Source organism: Arvicanthis niloticus, chromosome 23 (assembly GCF_011762505.2).
Source record: "Arvicanthis niloticus isolate mArvNil1 chromosome 23, mArvNil1.pat.X, whole genome shotgun sequence".
Lineage (NCBI taxonomy): Eukaryota > Metazoa > Chordata > Mammalia > Rodentia > Muridae > Arvicanthis > Arvicanthis niloticus.
Window position 1 is genome coordinate 3,288,166 of NC_133430.1, and position 17,721 is coordinate 3,305,886.

The 17,721-nt window shown below is 39.8% G+C and overlaps 1 protein-coding gene across 3 annotated transcripts in view; it reads right to left on the minus strand.

Annotated features, from left to right (window-relative positions):
* Positions 1 to 1,115: 1,115 nt before the first annotated feature.
* Positions 1,116 to 17,721, minus strand: part of Ncapg2 (non-SMC condensin II complex subunit G2) — a 57,868-nt gene continuing 41,262 nt past the window's right edge. For all 3 annotated transcript variants that reach the window (XM_076920939.1, XM_076920938.1, XM_076920937.1), the window contains exons 25-28: positions 15,204 to 15,307; positions 13,219 to 13,319; positions 11,395 to 11,494; positions 1,116 to 4,415 (exon numbers count right to left, since the gene is read on the minus strand). In XM_076920939.1, the coding sequence (XP_076777054.1) occupies positions 4,364 to 4,415; positions 11,395 to 11,494; positions 13,219 to 13,319; positions 15,204 to 15,307 (357 nt within the window). In that variant the 3' untranslated portion in view covers positions 1,116 to 4,363. The remainder of the gene's footprint in view (positions 4,416 to 11,394; positions 11,495 to 13,218; positions 13,320 to 15,203; positions 15,308 to 17,721) is intronic.

Below are 17,721 nucleotides of genomic sequence, written 5' to 3' on the forward strand. Positions count from 1 at the left end.
CCAGCAGGAGTTGTCATTTGTTTTACTGATCTTGGCCATTCTGACATAAGATGAAATCTCTAAGCAGTTTTAATTTAAGTTTCTCTAATGGTTAAGAATGTTAGACACTTCTTTAACTGTTTTTTCAGCTATTTGTATTCCATGTTTTAAGAACACTCTGCTTAGTTCTGTATCCCATTTTTACCTGGGATGCTTTCTTGATGTTCAGTTTTCTTAGTTCTTTACATACTCTGGTTACTAACCTTCCATGAGGTATATAATTAGTAAAGACTTTTTCCCCATTCTGCAGGCTGTGTGCTGCTTTATCCAAAAGGACTGGAGGGAGGAGATCTCTCAAGGAAGGAAAATTGAATATGATAAAGAGAAAAACTAGAATAGGAGGATTAAATAGGGAGAGGGGTGGGAGAGAAAAGGAGGGAAAACTAACGCCAAAGGCACTTTTAAAAATCATATGTAAATCTACTAATGCAAAGGCTTTCTAAATAAATAAACACATACAAAAGGAAGTCAAGTGTAGCTGACCTCCATAATGGGGAGACAACGACCCAACCAGAAATCTTATATCATCAAGGAAAACGTCCAGTGCCAGGAGCGGGTTACATCTTGGTGAGTCCTTGGCGAAAGAGGTCCCATGACTCTCTCGAACATCACAAGCTATTGCCAAGGCAGCTAGTTGTTCTTCACAACCTTGATGGTAAGGCCCTATTGATAAATACACTTGTATCATTGAACACAGAGAACTGAGCTAGAAGCTTCACCCTACTGACTCCTAGCATAAATGACTCTGGAAGGTACTGTGCACTCCACCAGAGAAGGATAATCACCTTTATCACACATGATATACTGCTGCAATAGTGGCACAAATGGAATAACCAACCACCTTTTGGCTGGATTTAACGTATGATATGGAACCCATGCATGACACTGCTAAAGTAGCCAAGAACCCAAGACTAGCTACGTCATGGGCCAAGGAGAAAGCTTATAATTCTGCTACAGGAATATAGCAAAAAATGACTGCAAAGGCACGCTGCTGAACCATTTCACTATGTCACTATTCAATTCTATAAATGCATTCATCAGCCATCCTGCTTTTAAATATTATTCTTGGCACTCAGTTAGAATTGCCGAAGTCCACTTTATTTTGTACTTTACATTTTCAAATAAAAGCTTACCGTTATAAAGTATTTACAAAACTCTTAAGAAATATTTTTATCAACAAGAATTTTATATAATTTTATATAAAAGAACAATCAAATTTTCCTTAAAAGTCCAATGAGAGAAAAAATATACCTTCTGTACTGCTTTAAAGTCTAATGCAAACATTTCTTGAGCCATCAATGACTTCTGATAATCTAAATATGTAAGCACTGGTGCTAGACACTATAAGAAGACACTGTATTTCCCATGTCTCTCATTACAAAGTTATCAACCTGTGAGCTCCTCCCTAAGTGCCTGAATGTGATCTGGCACAAACCAGACCTGTCAGTAGGAGGTCACAGTGATATTTGCATTAAAACTTATACTTCTCTCTTTCCAAAGAGAGAGGGAATGTTGAATAATTCCATTCATTCCAAATCTTCGGCATAAAAGGCTCGGAATGTAATAAAATTTGGATGTTCTCCAACAGATAAGCAACAGCATTAACTAGGTTGTATTTCAAAAACAGTGTCTAGAGATTTTCATATATATTATCAAATCCTTTGTAGCTACAAGCTTAACAATTTATATTAGTTGACATTAAACACAATGTGTCGCATGAATCCATCTACATTTTTACATTTTTTTTTTGTTTTTGCTTGTTTGTGTTTGCTTGTTTTGGTTTTTAATTTTTTTATTTATGCCCAAGAGAAAACACCTGTACCACACATTGTTACTTGATGTAATGAAAAAAAAAAAAAAAAAAAAAAAAAAAAGAAAGAAAGAAAAGAAATAACTAACTTCTCAGGTCAGTTAAAGGCTTTGTCTTTAGCAGAAATATTTTAAAAAGTTAATCTTATCAGCCCAATCTTTATATAATAACTCTAGTAACAAGATTAATAGCAAAAAAAAAATAAGCCTAATAATTCTAATCTATTCTTAATATTTAACTGAAATATTTTGACCAAGGAATAACACTACCTATCCAAACTGTACCATCCATAAGCAAGTATGCAGGGAAAATTGCTTTAAAATCTAATCTTCTTACTTCTTCCAAGGGTAACTGTGGTCCAATCAATCCATGGGAGTGCTCAGACTGAGGTAAAGGCGACCTTTAGGGACCAGCATTCAACAGTCTTGGAAACCTCAGACCACAAATACACTCAAGTTAGTCCATAAATTAAACAAGACATTGCTGATGGTCCTTTTTGTCTATTACAATGAACATACCGTAGGCCTCATCCATCCATGTAAAAGCAGAGCATTTAAAAACTTTAGCTATAATTTTGAAATTATCTGACATCTAACTTTCAGGAACCAGATATCTTAACTATGTCTTCAATACGACCACTTCCCAAAAATGAGAGAACTAAAACAATCCAATTACAATTATTTTTAAAAGTCCTAAGAGTTGGGGGGTAATCAATGGCTTCTTGTTTACTTGGCTACAAGCAAATCCAAAAAACCAGCCCTGTAATTTGGTCAATAGTCAGGTCTTCTGTTGTATGTGTGTTCCATCCAGAAGAGACCTGGAGTCTTCTCTGAAGCACATCACACTGAAGGTTTTGTGTTCTTGTGGTAGCTGTTCTTCTTGTCTCAATAAACGCAAAGCCAACTTCCTGGAGAATCTCTCCCTCACTGATGATCTGGTCACGCTATCAAAAGTGCAACTAACAGTTTAGTTACTATTCTTGGTCTTCAGTAAGTTGCAAGCCACGCTGTGTCACAATGTAAATTCTCCTCATTATGCTAATGGTCTCTCAGCAGCATATTACATCCAGAGGTATATCATTAAAAGTCAAGCCCTGTTAGTTTGCCAACTTCCCGCATATCCTTGTTGCATTTGTCTTTATAGCTGCCTGCAAGACAAACTGGGTCAACTTCTGCAACAGTCTAATCCTGTGTGATGTCAAATCCTCAGCCTGATCTGGCTACCTTTCCTCTTTCCCCCTGCTGAGGCCCTCGTCCATCACCAGTGTAGTCAATCATCCCTGGGCTCTCTACACTACTTGCCAGGCTTTACTGAGGAAAGGGTACTGAGGGGGTAACATAGGCTACAGAAGTGTTGTAGAAGAAGCCTAGTATTTCCCTGAGGCCCAGAAGATTCTTCTACCATGGTGCTGGGGCCATGGCTTCTCCTAGCATTTTTAAACAAAGGACATGGACTTGTTGTTCATGTTAATAGGCATGGTTGCATATTATGTCATTTTAAAACAAGATCCTTTTTCTCTTTCGTATCATTAATCCATCATTTATACAGGACCAGGGCAATCCTATAACTCTTGAGTTCTCTGCTTACTCTTCAATAATCAATACAGGAAATGGCCTGTTCCTCTGCCATCGACCTACAAGGGGAACACAGAGGCAACTGGGCACGTGCATTCACTGAGCAACACTTCACTGTGGCTTGAGATATGACAATCATTTCTAGGTGGCAACTCGCTCCTAACCCAGGCTTCCTCAATTCACTTCCACTTTGGTAGGGTTTTGGGTTTTTTGTTTTGTTTTTGTTTTTCTTAACGCCTGCTCTGTCCCTGACTGTGTATGGTACACAGTGACACTCAAACGAGGAGTCTTCTCGGCTCTGAGAATGCCTTTTGTAGGAGGAGGCTGCTGCCTTTAGAGTAGGGCTAAAACGCAGGTTACGTAGTTACAGCTCAGATGTAAGAGTTGGGCAATGGAGTAAGCAGACACTTCTTATCAGTGCTATATATTCTCTGTATTTATTACAACTGCACAACAGACGGCAGTGAAATAGTTTGATGAAGTGATTCTTTTCCTCATTTGAAAAAAGGTCCTGTGTGGGCTAAGGATAGCCCTGCTGAAAGGCCAAAGAGAAATCTGTTCCAGGAGAATTTCACAACAAATAATAAATAATGGGTAAGTCATAGGCCAAGGAACATAAGAGTTGTCCATGCCACAGTTCCCATGCGCTTTGCTAGGTCTTCCGGGGAAGAGTGGTGAGCTGCTGGGCCTTTCTCTCACATGGGTTTTAGCACTCTCCAACTCTGCCAGTTGGTTAAAGGCACAGTGTGTATGGTAGAACACCAGTGTTGTGTGTACTGGTCTCCATCTTTGGGTACCAACAGACCTGACTGTGGTCCTTACAGACTCAGGACTCCAGGCTTAGTCTGATGAAAAAAAAAAAAAAAACAAGGACGATATACATACATTTCACTTTCATGACTCTTTCTCTGTTTTTACACGCCCAGAGATGGTGGTTTTGTCATGAATTCAGAAATTGTCCCAAAGTTCTCATTGATAACTCGTACAGGAATCTGAAAGAAAAAGACAAGACACAGATTCAGTTCTCCTCAAATGAGCAGAGTTTAAACATGGTGTGCAGCAGACACACTTGAAAGCAGCCTACGCCTGACAGAGCACAACAATTTCACAGTGGTAAAGGTGAATTGGCTCAGCACCTATTACAGAGCCCATACCCTGGGACCCCGGTACTCACATCCAGGCACAGGCTCAGTAACACCTGCTCAGCTGGCAGCTTCCAGCTGGAGAATACTTTCTTAGTACTACCCTTTTCTAAAGTCTATTCATCAGCTCCATAGCACACTGAAGCACACTGTGGCTTGTCCTCCCCAGCATTCAGTCCTGACTCTTTACTGCAGACGAGAAAACAAGGAAAATGAAAACCATCATCCACCTTCACCACCATACTCAGCTACTATGGCTACCGCTTCTCTGCCTCCAGCTGCGGGAGGACGGCCTGAAGGCCCAGGCCTGAATGCCCAGGCCCAGTAATGGGAACACTGAGGCAGTTTCTCCCCTCTCTTTCAGGGGTCCACTCAAATTTAAGAAAAATGGTTGGACAGCTCCTATAGAAATTATTGCAGGGTGCCACTGCAGATTTAAACACCCATTTACAAAGGGTAAGGTTCTGTGATATTCCGTTGCTGTATATGATTACAAGAACAAGTCACATGTGGCAAGAACATGTTTTTCCATGGAGGCATATAAAGGATAGTTTAAACATTTAATTGAATAATACTGGTCAGCAATGATGAGTAATGTGAAGTAAACTCACTTCTTTCTATCTGCTATACTGGGGAGAAGCACAAAAACATTTCAAAAACAATTTAAAGAAACTGAGGTCATAAGACTGTTGTTTTGGCTTTCTTGGGAGTTTTCTCACAAGCACTCAGAATCCTCACACGACTCCATTCTTGGACCATGTTCTTACACTTAAGAATGTAGATAATTTTCTAAATACAACATCAAAACTCAGGTTAGATCTTGTTAAAACTAAAATTTTCTGTTCTTCCAACATGGACCTAGGGTCAACTGCGGGTAGGGCTTGGGAGATACTGATGTCAAACAAGAGAATAAAGACATAAACCACCAACTAGATGAAAATAGTTATAAAACGTATATAATAAAGAGGCACTACTCAAATATACAAAGATCCCTTCAACTAAGAAAACAATCGACCTGATTAAAGTCTGAGCTGAAGATCCTTTTTTCCCTTAATTTTTAATGTTATGTGTATGGGTGTCTAATGTTATGTGTATGGGTGTTTAATGTTATGTGTATGGGTGTTTAATGTTATGTGTATGGGTGTTTAATGTTATGTGTATGGGTGTCTAATGTTATGTGTATGGGTGTCTAATGTTATGTGTATGGGTGTCTAATGTTATGTGTATGGGTGTCTAATGTTATGTGTATGGGTGTCTAATGTTATGTGTATGGGTGTCTAATGTTATGTGTATGGGTGTCTAATGTTATGTGTATGGGTGTCTAATGTTATGTGTATGGGTGTTTAATGTTATGTGTATGGGTGTCTAATGTTATGTGTATGGGTGTCTAATGTTATGTGTATGGGTGTTTAATGTTATGTGTATGGGTGTTTAATGTTATGTGTATGGGTGTTTAATGTTATGTGTATGGGTGTTTAATGTTATGTGTATGGGTGTTTAATGTTATGTGTATGGGTGTTTAATGTTATGTGTATGGGTGTCTCGGCTGCACGCATTTCTAGCATAACATGCATGTCTGTAACAATCATGTAGTGCTTGCAGAGCCCAGATGAGGGTGTCGGATTCCTTGGGACTGGAATTACAGGCAGCTGTAAGGGGCCACGTGGGTGATGACAATCAATGTCAGGCCCCTGAAAGAACAACCAGTGCTCTTCATTGCTGAGATGGCTCTTGGTTTTCAACTTGACGACAAACTAGAATGATCTAAAACCCAAGCCACTTAGTCAGATTACTTGAAGTAGGAATATCCACCTAAATGGGAGGTCACACCTTCTGGAGACAGCTTACACAAAAGGACATGGAAGAAGTAGACTTTGTTTTTCAGTTGCATGCCCTCACTCTTAATGATAATTTTATCTACACTGTTGCTGCCAGTATTAAATCCCACTTCTTTAGGATTCCAACACAGACGAAAGACCAGCTGCTGTCTCAGAATCTTCCAAGATGCCAGCACCAGATTGGTTCTCCTGAGTCATCCAGCCTTGTGGTTTAAGCAACTAATGAGACAGCCATTGCAGGACTACTCAGACCATATCCTATAAGCCAGTCTAATGAATCCCTTTCTAATATACATTCATTCTAGTCTGTCTCTTTAGAGAACCAAGATGGATACAACCATGGAGCCATCTCTCCAGCCCATAACTAATACTCTAAACAGACATTCCATTCTGTCTGCCTACTTGCCTTTCAAGCCATCATACCAAGCATGACACACATGTGGAAACTGAACAAGAATTCAGGTAGGTCTTCCAAATCCATTCCACTTGTCCACATAACTATCTGGCACAGTGAGAAATCTGACCAGAATTCGAGGTAATGATGCTCAGAGCCAATCAGCCAGCCTATTGACCCTATTGACACAGATGCCCTGGGATCATATAGAGTTCTGTGCCCCTGACCAGAGATAAGTCCCCCAAGACTGGCCTCCAGGCCACCTACCTTAGGACAGTATAAAGTCCTGCACTCTGCCCCCGAGAGCACTGCCATAACTGCCAATGTGGCCCCAAATACTGCTAATCAAAGAACCAATCAAGAACCCACAGAGTTCTGAAGATCAGCTGCAAGAGTCTAAACCTGTGGAGGTTTACTCCTAGGTACAGAAGCTGTACCTATACCAAGGTAAGCCAGGACCACTTCTCATACTCCAGTCACACATCAATACAGAGTGGCCTCAAGACTGAATGCCAAACAACATTCAGCTGATCCACAACCTGACAAGTTGATATAATGATGAACAAAACTCTAAAAACTTTGTAAAGAAACCCAACCCCAGATGCCAAGGTCCCATTCCAAAAGCACAGGCAACATGAACAAGCAAAACATCTCCAGACTTTAGCACATTCCTCGTAATGTTCCCTGAGAAAAGCAACACAGCTAATGCATAAGACAGTAATTGCAAAATAGGAAGTAAAAGTATGTTCAAGAAATTCAAGGCTTTATGAGCAAATGGCTAAATGAAGGCTGTGAAGGCGTAAACAGCTGAATAAAATAATGAAAAAACTTTTGAGATACAAAGTGGAATTTTCTAAAGAGAATCACTGAAGAAAAGTTAAAAAGTAAGACGCAAAATGAAACACACTGTCAAACAAAAAGTAAAGAGGAAAAGTCTCACCAATAGCATTGAGAAAGTGGAAGACAGAAGCTGAAGAGAAGTCAGATAAAGTGAATTATTCATTAAAAATATGCTTAATCTCAAGGCAGTTGTAGTAACACACACCTTTAATCCCAGCACTCAGGAAACAGAGGCAGGCAGATCTCTTGAGTTTGAGGCCACCCTGGTCTACAGAATGGACAGGGTTACATTGAGAAACTCAGGAATAGAACATGCAGGACTTCTGGGAAACTTTAACGTCTAAACCTATAAAGCATGTGTATAGAAGGGCACAGAAAACATTTTTAACAAAATCATAAAATAAAATTTATCAAATTTACGGAAAGAGATCTTACTTAGGTGTTAAAGGCATACAGAACACCAAATAGGATCAGAAAAACTCCCCCACATTACATAGTAATACAAACACTGAGTGCACAGAAAGGACACTGGAAGCTGCAAGAGTTAAAGACCAACTCACATCTAACGGCATGTGCAGCAGAATAACACCTGGCTTTTTAGTGGGGACATTAAAAGAGAGAAGTGCCTAGAATGATGTTCTGTAAACCACAGATGCCAACTCCAGATGACTATGCAAAGGGAAAGCAAACTCTACCTTGGTAAAAGAAGATTTAAGGCGCACATGTCCACTGAGCCAGGACACTGCAAAATACCTCAGTCTGAGAAGAAAGTTAAACATACCCAGGAGGGCACATGGAATATAAAACTCAGAATGGTTAATCAAAAGAGGTTTAAGAAAACATCCCTACAATATCCAATAATAACCCTTAGTATCAACACTACCAATTACTAAATAGATATAAATATAAATTAACAGATTAGAGAACACGATTCATCTTTTTTCGACCTCTAAGAAAAACACTTCAGCATCAATGACAGACACCACGTTAGAATTAAAGGCTTGAAAAAGGCATTCCAAGCAAATGAAACAAACAAGCAGGAGGAGCGATTCTAATACCTGTCAAAATATGCTTCAGGCAAAACTAATCAGAAAAAAAACAGGAAGGAAAGGATATTTCACATTCATTAAAGGAAAAAGGCCCCAAGAGGATACAATTATAAATACATGCTAAACATAGGAGTATCAACTTTCATTAAAGAGAAGAAAGGAGGAAGAGGAAAAAGAAAAAAGAAAGATAAGAGGAAAGAAGAAGGAAGGAGGAGGAGGAAGAGAAGAAGGAGAAGCAGCAGCAGAAGCAGCAGCAGAAGCAGCACTGCTGTATTTAAAACCACAGATTGATCCCAGTACAATGATAGTGGGTGACTTCAATGCCCAACTGTTTTTGTTGTTGTTGTTGTTGTTGTTGTTGTTGTTGTTAGTTTTCTTTGTTTTTTTTTTTTTTTTGTCTTGTTTTGGACCTCTCTACATGGTATCTCTCTCTATAGTCCTGGGTGTCCTAGAACTCACTATGTACACCAGCCTAGTCTCAGAATCAGAGAGCCACCTGCTCGTGCATCTTGAGAGCTAGGATTAAAGGCCTGCACTACCACATTGGCTGACATCTTAAATCAAATAGATTTAATAGTCTAGTCATCTACAGAATATTTTACCTAATCACTAAAAACTGCACTTTCTTTTTAGCAGCCCATAGAACTTTCTCTAAAACTAACCACATATTAGGACACAAAGCAAATCTCAACAAATTTGGGAAAATGAAGAGAACATCTTGTATTCTGTGATCACAAAGAAATAAAGCTGGCTATCAACAGCTATAGAAACTACAGAGCGTGCATGAACTTGTGGGCGCTAAATACATTACTGACTGAAAATTGGGTCAAGGGAGAAACCAAGGAAAATTAAAAAGTACTAGACCTGAATGAAAATAAAAAACAATATACCCAATCTATAGAACACAATGAAGGCAGTCCTAAGAGGAAAGTCACATCACACTAAGACCTATGAATGAGAGGAGAGAGAAATGGGAGAGGGAGAAGGAAGAGAGAGGGAGAGAAGAAAGGAGAAAAGGGGAAGAAGGAGAGAGAGAGAGAGAGAGGAAGGGAAGGAGAAAAGGGGAAGAAGGAGAGAGGGGGGAGAGGAAGGGAGAGAGGGAGACAGAGAGATTTGATTTCACGCTAATAAATTAATGTGGTACCTGAAGGCCTTAGAAAAACAAGAACAAACAATGGCTCAAAGACAGTATTAAAAGTCAGGCCAGAAGTTGTGGAACACAGCTTTAATTTCAGCACAGAGGCAGAAGCAGGTGGATCTCTGAATTCAACACCAACATGGTCTACATAGTGAGTTCCAGGCCAACCAGAACTACAGAATGAAACCTAGTTTAAAAAAAAAAAAGAGAGGAGGAAGAAGAAGAAAAACCAGACAAAACAATAAAATGAGTTGGCTCTTTAAAAAGATTAATAAGATTAGCTTTAGCCAAACTAACCAAAACAGAGAAAAAGAATCCAAATTAATATAACCAGTTGAAAAGGGAAGCATTACAGCAGAAACCAAGAAAATTCAAGAGAACATTAAAGATATATTTTAAAAGCCTATAATCAATTAAACTAGGACATCTAAAAGAAATGGATTAAACTGCAACATATACATCACCTACCAAAATTAAATCAAAATAAAGAAAATAAATTCATTTTTATGGAGCCAGTATTACCTTGATTCCAAAACCAGACAAAGATCCAACAAAAAGAAAAAGTACAGGTCAATCACTCTGATAAATATGGATGCAAAAATTCTCAATAAAATATTTACAAATTTAATTCAAAAACATATCAAAAAGATTACTAATCATGATCAAGTCAGCATCACGCTGGAGTTGCAGAAACAAGTCAACATATACAAATCAGTAAATTCAATCCACATAAATAAACCCAATCACATGGCCATTTCATTGAGTACAGAAAAGATCTTTAACAAAATCCAAGATCCATCCATGATAAAAAGTCTTGAAGACTCTAGGGATACGAGGCAGAGAGGGGCATATCTAAATTAGATAAACCACAGACAACATTACACTAAATGGAGAGAAATTCAGAACGTTTCTACTAAAATCAGGAACAAGGCAGATGTTCACTCTTAGTTCTTGTTCTGTACAGCACTTGAAGTCTTAGCTAGAGCAATAAGACAAATAAGATAGAGGGGATACAAATAGGGAAAAAAAGAAGTCAAAATATCCATTTTTGTAGATGATATGGTTCTCTATATAAAAGATCCTAAAAAGTATACCACAAAACTCCTACAGCTAATAAATATATTCTGCATAGCAGTGGGATACAGATTGATACACAAAGATCATTAGCCTTCCTGTATATCAACTACAAGCATACCAAGAAAAAAAACTGAAAACAAATCTATTCACAATAGCCTCAAAAACATAACAAAAAAAACTTTGAAATAAATCTAAGAAAGTGAAAGACTTTTATAATTACTATTTTGAGGCACCAAAGACACTGAAGACAAGGAGGAAAATTCACAGACAGTGGCACACCTCCGCCAACAAGGCCACGCCTCTTAACTCTTTCCAAACAGTTCTATCAAGTGAGCTGCAAGCATTCAAACACATGAACTATGGGGGCCAAACTCACGCAAACTACTATAATCTGCATCCCATACCCAGCTTCTCATCACCCGGCTCCAATGAACTGAATAAAAGAGCAATCCCAAACGCAGCTAGTTTTCAGCGGAGAAAGTCTCACAGTTACCTTTCAAGGCTATCCTCTTCCAGCGTGATCTCCATAAAGGTCTTCAGCTTTCTGTTCACACTTGCTGCAACCTCCTTCACCTTTGCACTTACATGTTTACCTGTAAGGAGATGGCATTGAAAAAGACAGAGGTCTCAGCATCAGTAGCATACATATACTTGGCTATGCACATGGGATCAGTTCTGTGGGTTCTGTTTGTTTTACAAGTTAACCCTGGCTGACTTCCACAGAGAGGCCATGAGAGTACGTCTGCTGTGAGTGATGATGCAGTTACCGGAGAGGAATGAAAACCAGCGCACATCACATTCACTCACTGTTTATATAACTGACGGGTGCTCAGCACCCGGCATCCATGTTTACACCTCCTCACGGCATGTCCTTTGCCCCTCAGAACACAGGTGCTCTGCGCATCTCAGTCAGGGGAAGCCCCTCAGACAAGCCTCTTTGGTGCCCAAACTGCATCTAACAAACTATTAAGAAACATAATAGACTGAACACCCTAACTCCAAAATATGCCATCTGCCACATCTGAAAATTCGAGACTTTTTTTGTTCTACTTAGATTTCAGATTTTGAAGTATTTCAGATTTTAAAATTCCAATTTAAGGATTTTCAACCAGTATATTTTGCATTGAAAAAAAAAAAAAAAGCTACTACAAACTTCCAAATCTGAAACAATTCTTGTCTCAGACATATGGGTGAAAGGTATTCAGCCACTGTAAATCTTTCCAGATGTGGCAAGCATCCCAGCTCATGGCATAGGAGATACCTTCGCCTGTAAAGTATTAAGAGTTGAAAGACATTTTAATTAACATTAGTAAAACTTTACCAAACATATGAAACCCTGAGTACAGTCAGCCAATCAGGATGTCACTGTACCTCACACTGGGGCTGACATGTTACAGGTATTGAGTACAGTCAGCCAATCAGGATATCACTGTACCTCACACTGAGGCTGACATGTTACAGGTATTGAGTACAGTCAGCCAATCAGGATGTCACTGTACCTCACACTGAGGCTGACATGTTACAAGTATTACCAATTATTTTTCCAGTACTACTTCTAATGGTTAAGTATTCAAGAGGCATAAAGCCAACATGTCCATTGTTTTAAAAAACACATTTTAGAATTATTTTTAGACTGGATTTCAATAATGTTGCCCCAAATTTCCTGTGTCAGTTTCCTAAGTAGCTGGGCCTGCAGACCTCTGGGCAATAATCAATAGCAATTCAATTTGGTAATACTGAGCAAAACCAATAGCAATTCAATTTGGAACTGGGCCTCGTAGGCCAAACCTGTAATCCCAGCTACTAGCAAGGCTAAGGCAGAAAAACACGAAGTTCAAGGCCTGCCTGGGTTAAAGTGAGTTCAAGGCCAGCCTAGATAAGTTAGTCAGACCCAATCTCAAAATTAAAAGGGGAGCTGGTACCAGAGCTCAGTGACAGAGCACACATCTAGCCTACGGAAGGCAAGGGGGAGAGGAAAGGTTAACGAAGGAAAGGAGGAAAGGAAAAAGGTAAAGAGGGGAGAAAGGAAGAAGGGAGGGATCCAATCCTGAAGTACAGAGTGATAGTTATGTACACCCAACAGTTCATAAGAGTGAGGTAGACAGGAGGAGAACAGGTAAGCTCATGCAGAGAGAGGCCCAGTGGACCACACTGTGCTCAGACAGCACTGGGGAACAAGGCCAAAAAGGCTGTGAGAAGCCTATCCTGGCAGAGGGGAGGTGAAACAGAGGCCAAACTCCCAAACATCTCTAACATGAAGAGCAGACAAGGACATTATCAGTAATGCACCAGATGAAGGAGAAATAACGTAACCAACCTTTGTTAATAACCAAAATAATATGCAGAACAGCGGTGAGGCACACAATGCCTTCAATGTCACCAGAAGTTACACATGCTTTCAGTTCATCCAAAAATGACCTATAAAATCAGCAAACATCTGAAATTATTCCATATCCTAATACTTTATAGAAAATTAAACATGGACGAGGTTCACCCACAATCATAACCACCACTCTTCAGATAGCATGGGAAACTGCCTGAGGTCATCCCCTATGTATATTATATGTCAGTTCCTGCAGATGAAACGTTAAAACCACATGGTGTGCATAAAAAAAAGAACAGGAAAACTATGGCCTTTGAAAAACACTGGCTACTTTCTATAATTCAAATGTATATAAGAGATATTTAGTATGCTCCTGAAAGGCAAGCCACAGCTCTCAAAATGACACAATTTCACAGAATGCAGCTACACTATATAGTGTCACATGCGTTCAAAGTCTGAAAAACAAATCCCTCTGTATCGTCAGTCCCCTAGAATCCCAGATAAGGGATAAACAGGCTGTGGAGCCAAGTTAGAGCCGAATGTTGAACAAACACTGCACTGATGTTTCATCTGCAGTCTTCTGAAAATACAGTGTGCTGGTTACATTCATGTTATGTTGAAGCAAACTCAAGTCACCCATGAAGAGGGAACTTCAATTGAGAACTGCCTCCATTAGACTGGCTTCTGGGCAAGTCTACGGCTGCCTCCATTAGACTGGCTAGAGAGGCCACTGAGCATTCAGAGCATACTGAGCTGTTGTGGGATGACAAGGATGCTGGAAAAGATACAAACGGAGGCCTGTTTATGAAGCTTCAGAGGAAAGCATGATTTCTAGCTAATTGGGAAACAACTCTCTTTGTGGGCATATTGTTATTGGGCATTACCAAACATATAAAGCCTTTGGTTAATCTTTAAGCATTAGAGTCTCATTTTCTTACTGGGCCCACGTAGATGGCAGAGCCATCTCCCACACTGGTGTCTCGTGGGTGGCAGGGCTGGTGTTTCTGGCTGGCCGTTTCTAGCTGCGGTGCACACGTGGCCTCTGGCCACACATGGCAGCTGAGCTAGGCAGCTGAGATAGCTTGACCAGCGGGCGTTTTTTAAATAATTACAACAACATAAGTCAAAAGTACAATGGCTGAATTTTGCTACTTAGCTTTTGTCAACTTAGCACAAACTTGAATCAGCTGGAAAGACAAAACCTCAATTGAGAAAATACCTCCACCAGACTGACCTGTGGGCATGTCTAGGGTATATATTGTTGATTAAGATTGATGTTGGAGGGCCAAGCCCACTGTGGGAGGTGCCACCCTTGGACAGATGATCCTGAGGTACATGGGCAAGCAAGTTGAACAAGCCAGAGAACAAGCCAGTAAACAGTGCACCTAAATGCCTCTGTTTTCAGTTGCTGTTTTGCCTTTTCTCCATGACAGACTATATAACCTGAAAGCTAAATAAATACTTTCCTCCTCAAATTGACTTTGCTTAGTGTTTTATCAAAGCAGCAAGGAAGCAAACTAGAACACAAAGTAAGAAGTTTTTTGTTTTGTTTTTTGTTTGATTGTTTGTTTTTTGAGATAGGTTTTCTCTGTGTAGCTTGGCTGTCCTGGAACCTGCTCTGGAGACCAGGCTGGCCTCGAATTCACAGAGATCTACCTGTCTTTGCTGCGAGTGCAGGGATTAAAGACCTGTGCCACCACCACCCAGCAAGAAACATTTTTGTACACACATTTTCCCCTTCTACCAGAATTTAGTTGTGATAAACATAGCTAGAATTATTTAAATGAATGTAACAGTTTATAGAAAGTCAAGGTCATCTTTATGAAAGTTTAATGTTAACATTTTCCACCACTCATAAAATGAAAAATTCTATGGAATATTTTCTCAAGGGGGTAAAAATACCTTTGAAAACTAAGAGTAAAAGGTAATGGAGCACAAGGCACTGGGAACAAGTATAGAAAGGGAGAGAAGAGAATTACCTGACCACATCCGCAGACTTCATTATTACTCCCACTAAACACCTTGAAAATGGAGGAAGGCCAGCGAGACACTGTGGTGAGGTCAGCTCTTCTATATCAGAGACCTAGAAATGTTTCAGATCGGTATATTACAAATGACCTGGACTGACAACTCGGTTCACACAGGTCTAGGTTTCCTTCCACCTGACAAAAGCATTCCAGAGACTCAAAAGAACAAGCTTTATTCACTACAGTTAGTTATGAATATGGCATCATTTTACCCAAGGACATTTCACTCAGTGAAGCAGAAATAAAGGATACATCACTTAGCAAGCCCTTTATCAAGTGACCTTTATCTAACTTGGTATCATCCTCCATAAACAATATACTTTATGCTAAGCCACTTTAACCAGTTCTCCTTCTCAACCCAGATTAGAATCTCTCTGTCTCAGAACGCTGGTGTGGTCTAAAGTCTCCCTGTGGTACACGACGGGTAGGTAGGGATACACTGTCCTGTCTGTGAGTTACACGATATGAAGCAGCAAGCTTGGCCTCTGCCCGCTTGCCTGACAGAACATACCTGTAACTAATGTGACAGATCCTCATAGGACACACCCTGGACAACACTCTACCACCAACCATGTGAAGGCTGACAGGCCACTCACTGTCGCTGACTGCCTTCCTCATGGACACAGTTCCTGAAGTAATTTGTACTTGCCATCCCCAGAGGAGGCTTACGTCTGTTTTCTCCTATGACTGCTGCAGTGTGAACATGTCCATCTCAACTTAGTGCTCTCTCCATGTCTTTCACCTAAGCCTTGCTGTCTTGGGCACATTACATTAAATTATAAGTTTTAGCAGCCACCAACCTAAGTGTTGAGCATTCATTTATGATACACTGAAAGTACTACTGATTAAAATAGAAATAATTAAAAATAATACAATAACACTTTTTAGTCTATGTCAAAATAAAACATCTGAGCACAGCAAAGATGGAAAGGAAGTTCTAGTAAGGAGACTATCACTAGGAGAGTCCTATGAAGTATCAGGTGAACTCATGAAGGCAGTGTGATGAACAGACACACATGAAAATCCCTAGACCAGTGGTCCTCAGCCTTCCTAATGCTGCCTACAGTTCCTCCTGTTGTGATGACCCCCTAACAAAAAAAAAAAAAAAAAGAAAGAAAAGAAATTCTTTGCTACTTAATAACTGTAATTTTGCCACTGTTCTGAATCATAATGTACATATCTGTTTTCCAATGGTCTTAGGTGACCCCAGTGAAAGGGTCACTCAATGCTCCCAAAGGGGCTGTGGCTCATAGGTTGAGAAACACTGCTCTAGAGAAACCAAGTGAGAGGGATTCAGTAGAAAAAGATAAACTGTAGCAGAAGAAAGAGCTAGGCATGGTGGCTAATGCTTGTGACCCAGCACTGTAGAGGCTGAGGCAGGGATTTACCATGAGTTCTAAGCCAAGTTGACCTAAGATGTGAGTCCGTCTTAAATGCTGATGTAATTAATTTAAGAACAAACCCATCAGTAGCTTTATTAATATCAGATAAACTATAAGGATTCCAAATGAAGACACTTGTCAGAGTGGGGTTTTATAAATTACTTATACAATACAACACTTTAACTATAAAGACAGGTCAAAGGTAAATTCTAAAATTCCTAGGAATCTGATGCCCTCTTTTGATCTCCATAGGCACCTGGCATTCATACATACATGCAGGCAAATACTCACAGACATAAAAACAAAATAATTTATACTTGGTCATGCTGTATGCTAACATTTAGGCAGCAAGCAACAGTGTATCTGACAATGTCCTAGAGCATTATGGCAATTGTGCTAGCATCTGTGTGAGCATACTCAGGGCGGCACAATGAGAATTTGCATCTTCATTTCCCAGAATACCCATGGTCACGCAGTACCTGGCCATCTGCAAGTACATGCATTCAGTGAGTAAGCCCACTCTCCTCCAAGTCACTACCTATGTGTATGTGGGACATCTCGTGGCCTACCTAACAAGAAAAAGACCATTCCCCATGCTCTCTATGGCACTGTATCACTTTCTGTGTTAGCTCAAATGGTCCCCTGATCAGATCAATCTTTAACCAAACAAGTTAAATCTGTGTAAATCAGAGTCTTCCATTTACCTTGAGCTATGCTAGAAAATCGGATTTCAAAACTTCAAGTTTCTGGAGCTAAAGGGATGGCTTGGCTGCTAAGAGAGCTTATTGTTTTTACAGAAGAACCCAGGCTCAGTTCCCAGAACCCCAAAAGCACTGACAACAACCTGTAAATCCAGTTGTAGGGTATCTGATAACCTTTTATGGTCTCTGTGACCAACAGACATGCATGTGGTACACATGTAGGTAAAACACTCATACATAATATTCAAGTTTCCTACGGTTGGAATGAAAGGAGAAAAAGACATGCAGAGATGTAAACCACGTACATCAATACAGTGCAGAGCAGTCCTGAACTATCTGACCAACTATTCCTAATCTCATCTTAAAGAGGAACCTTGAGAAACTATC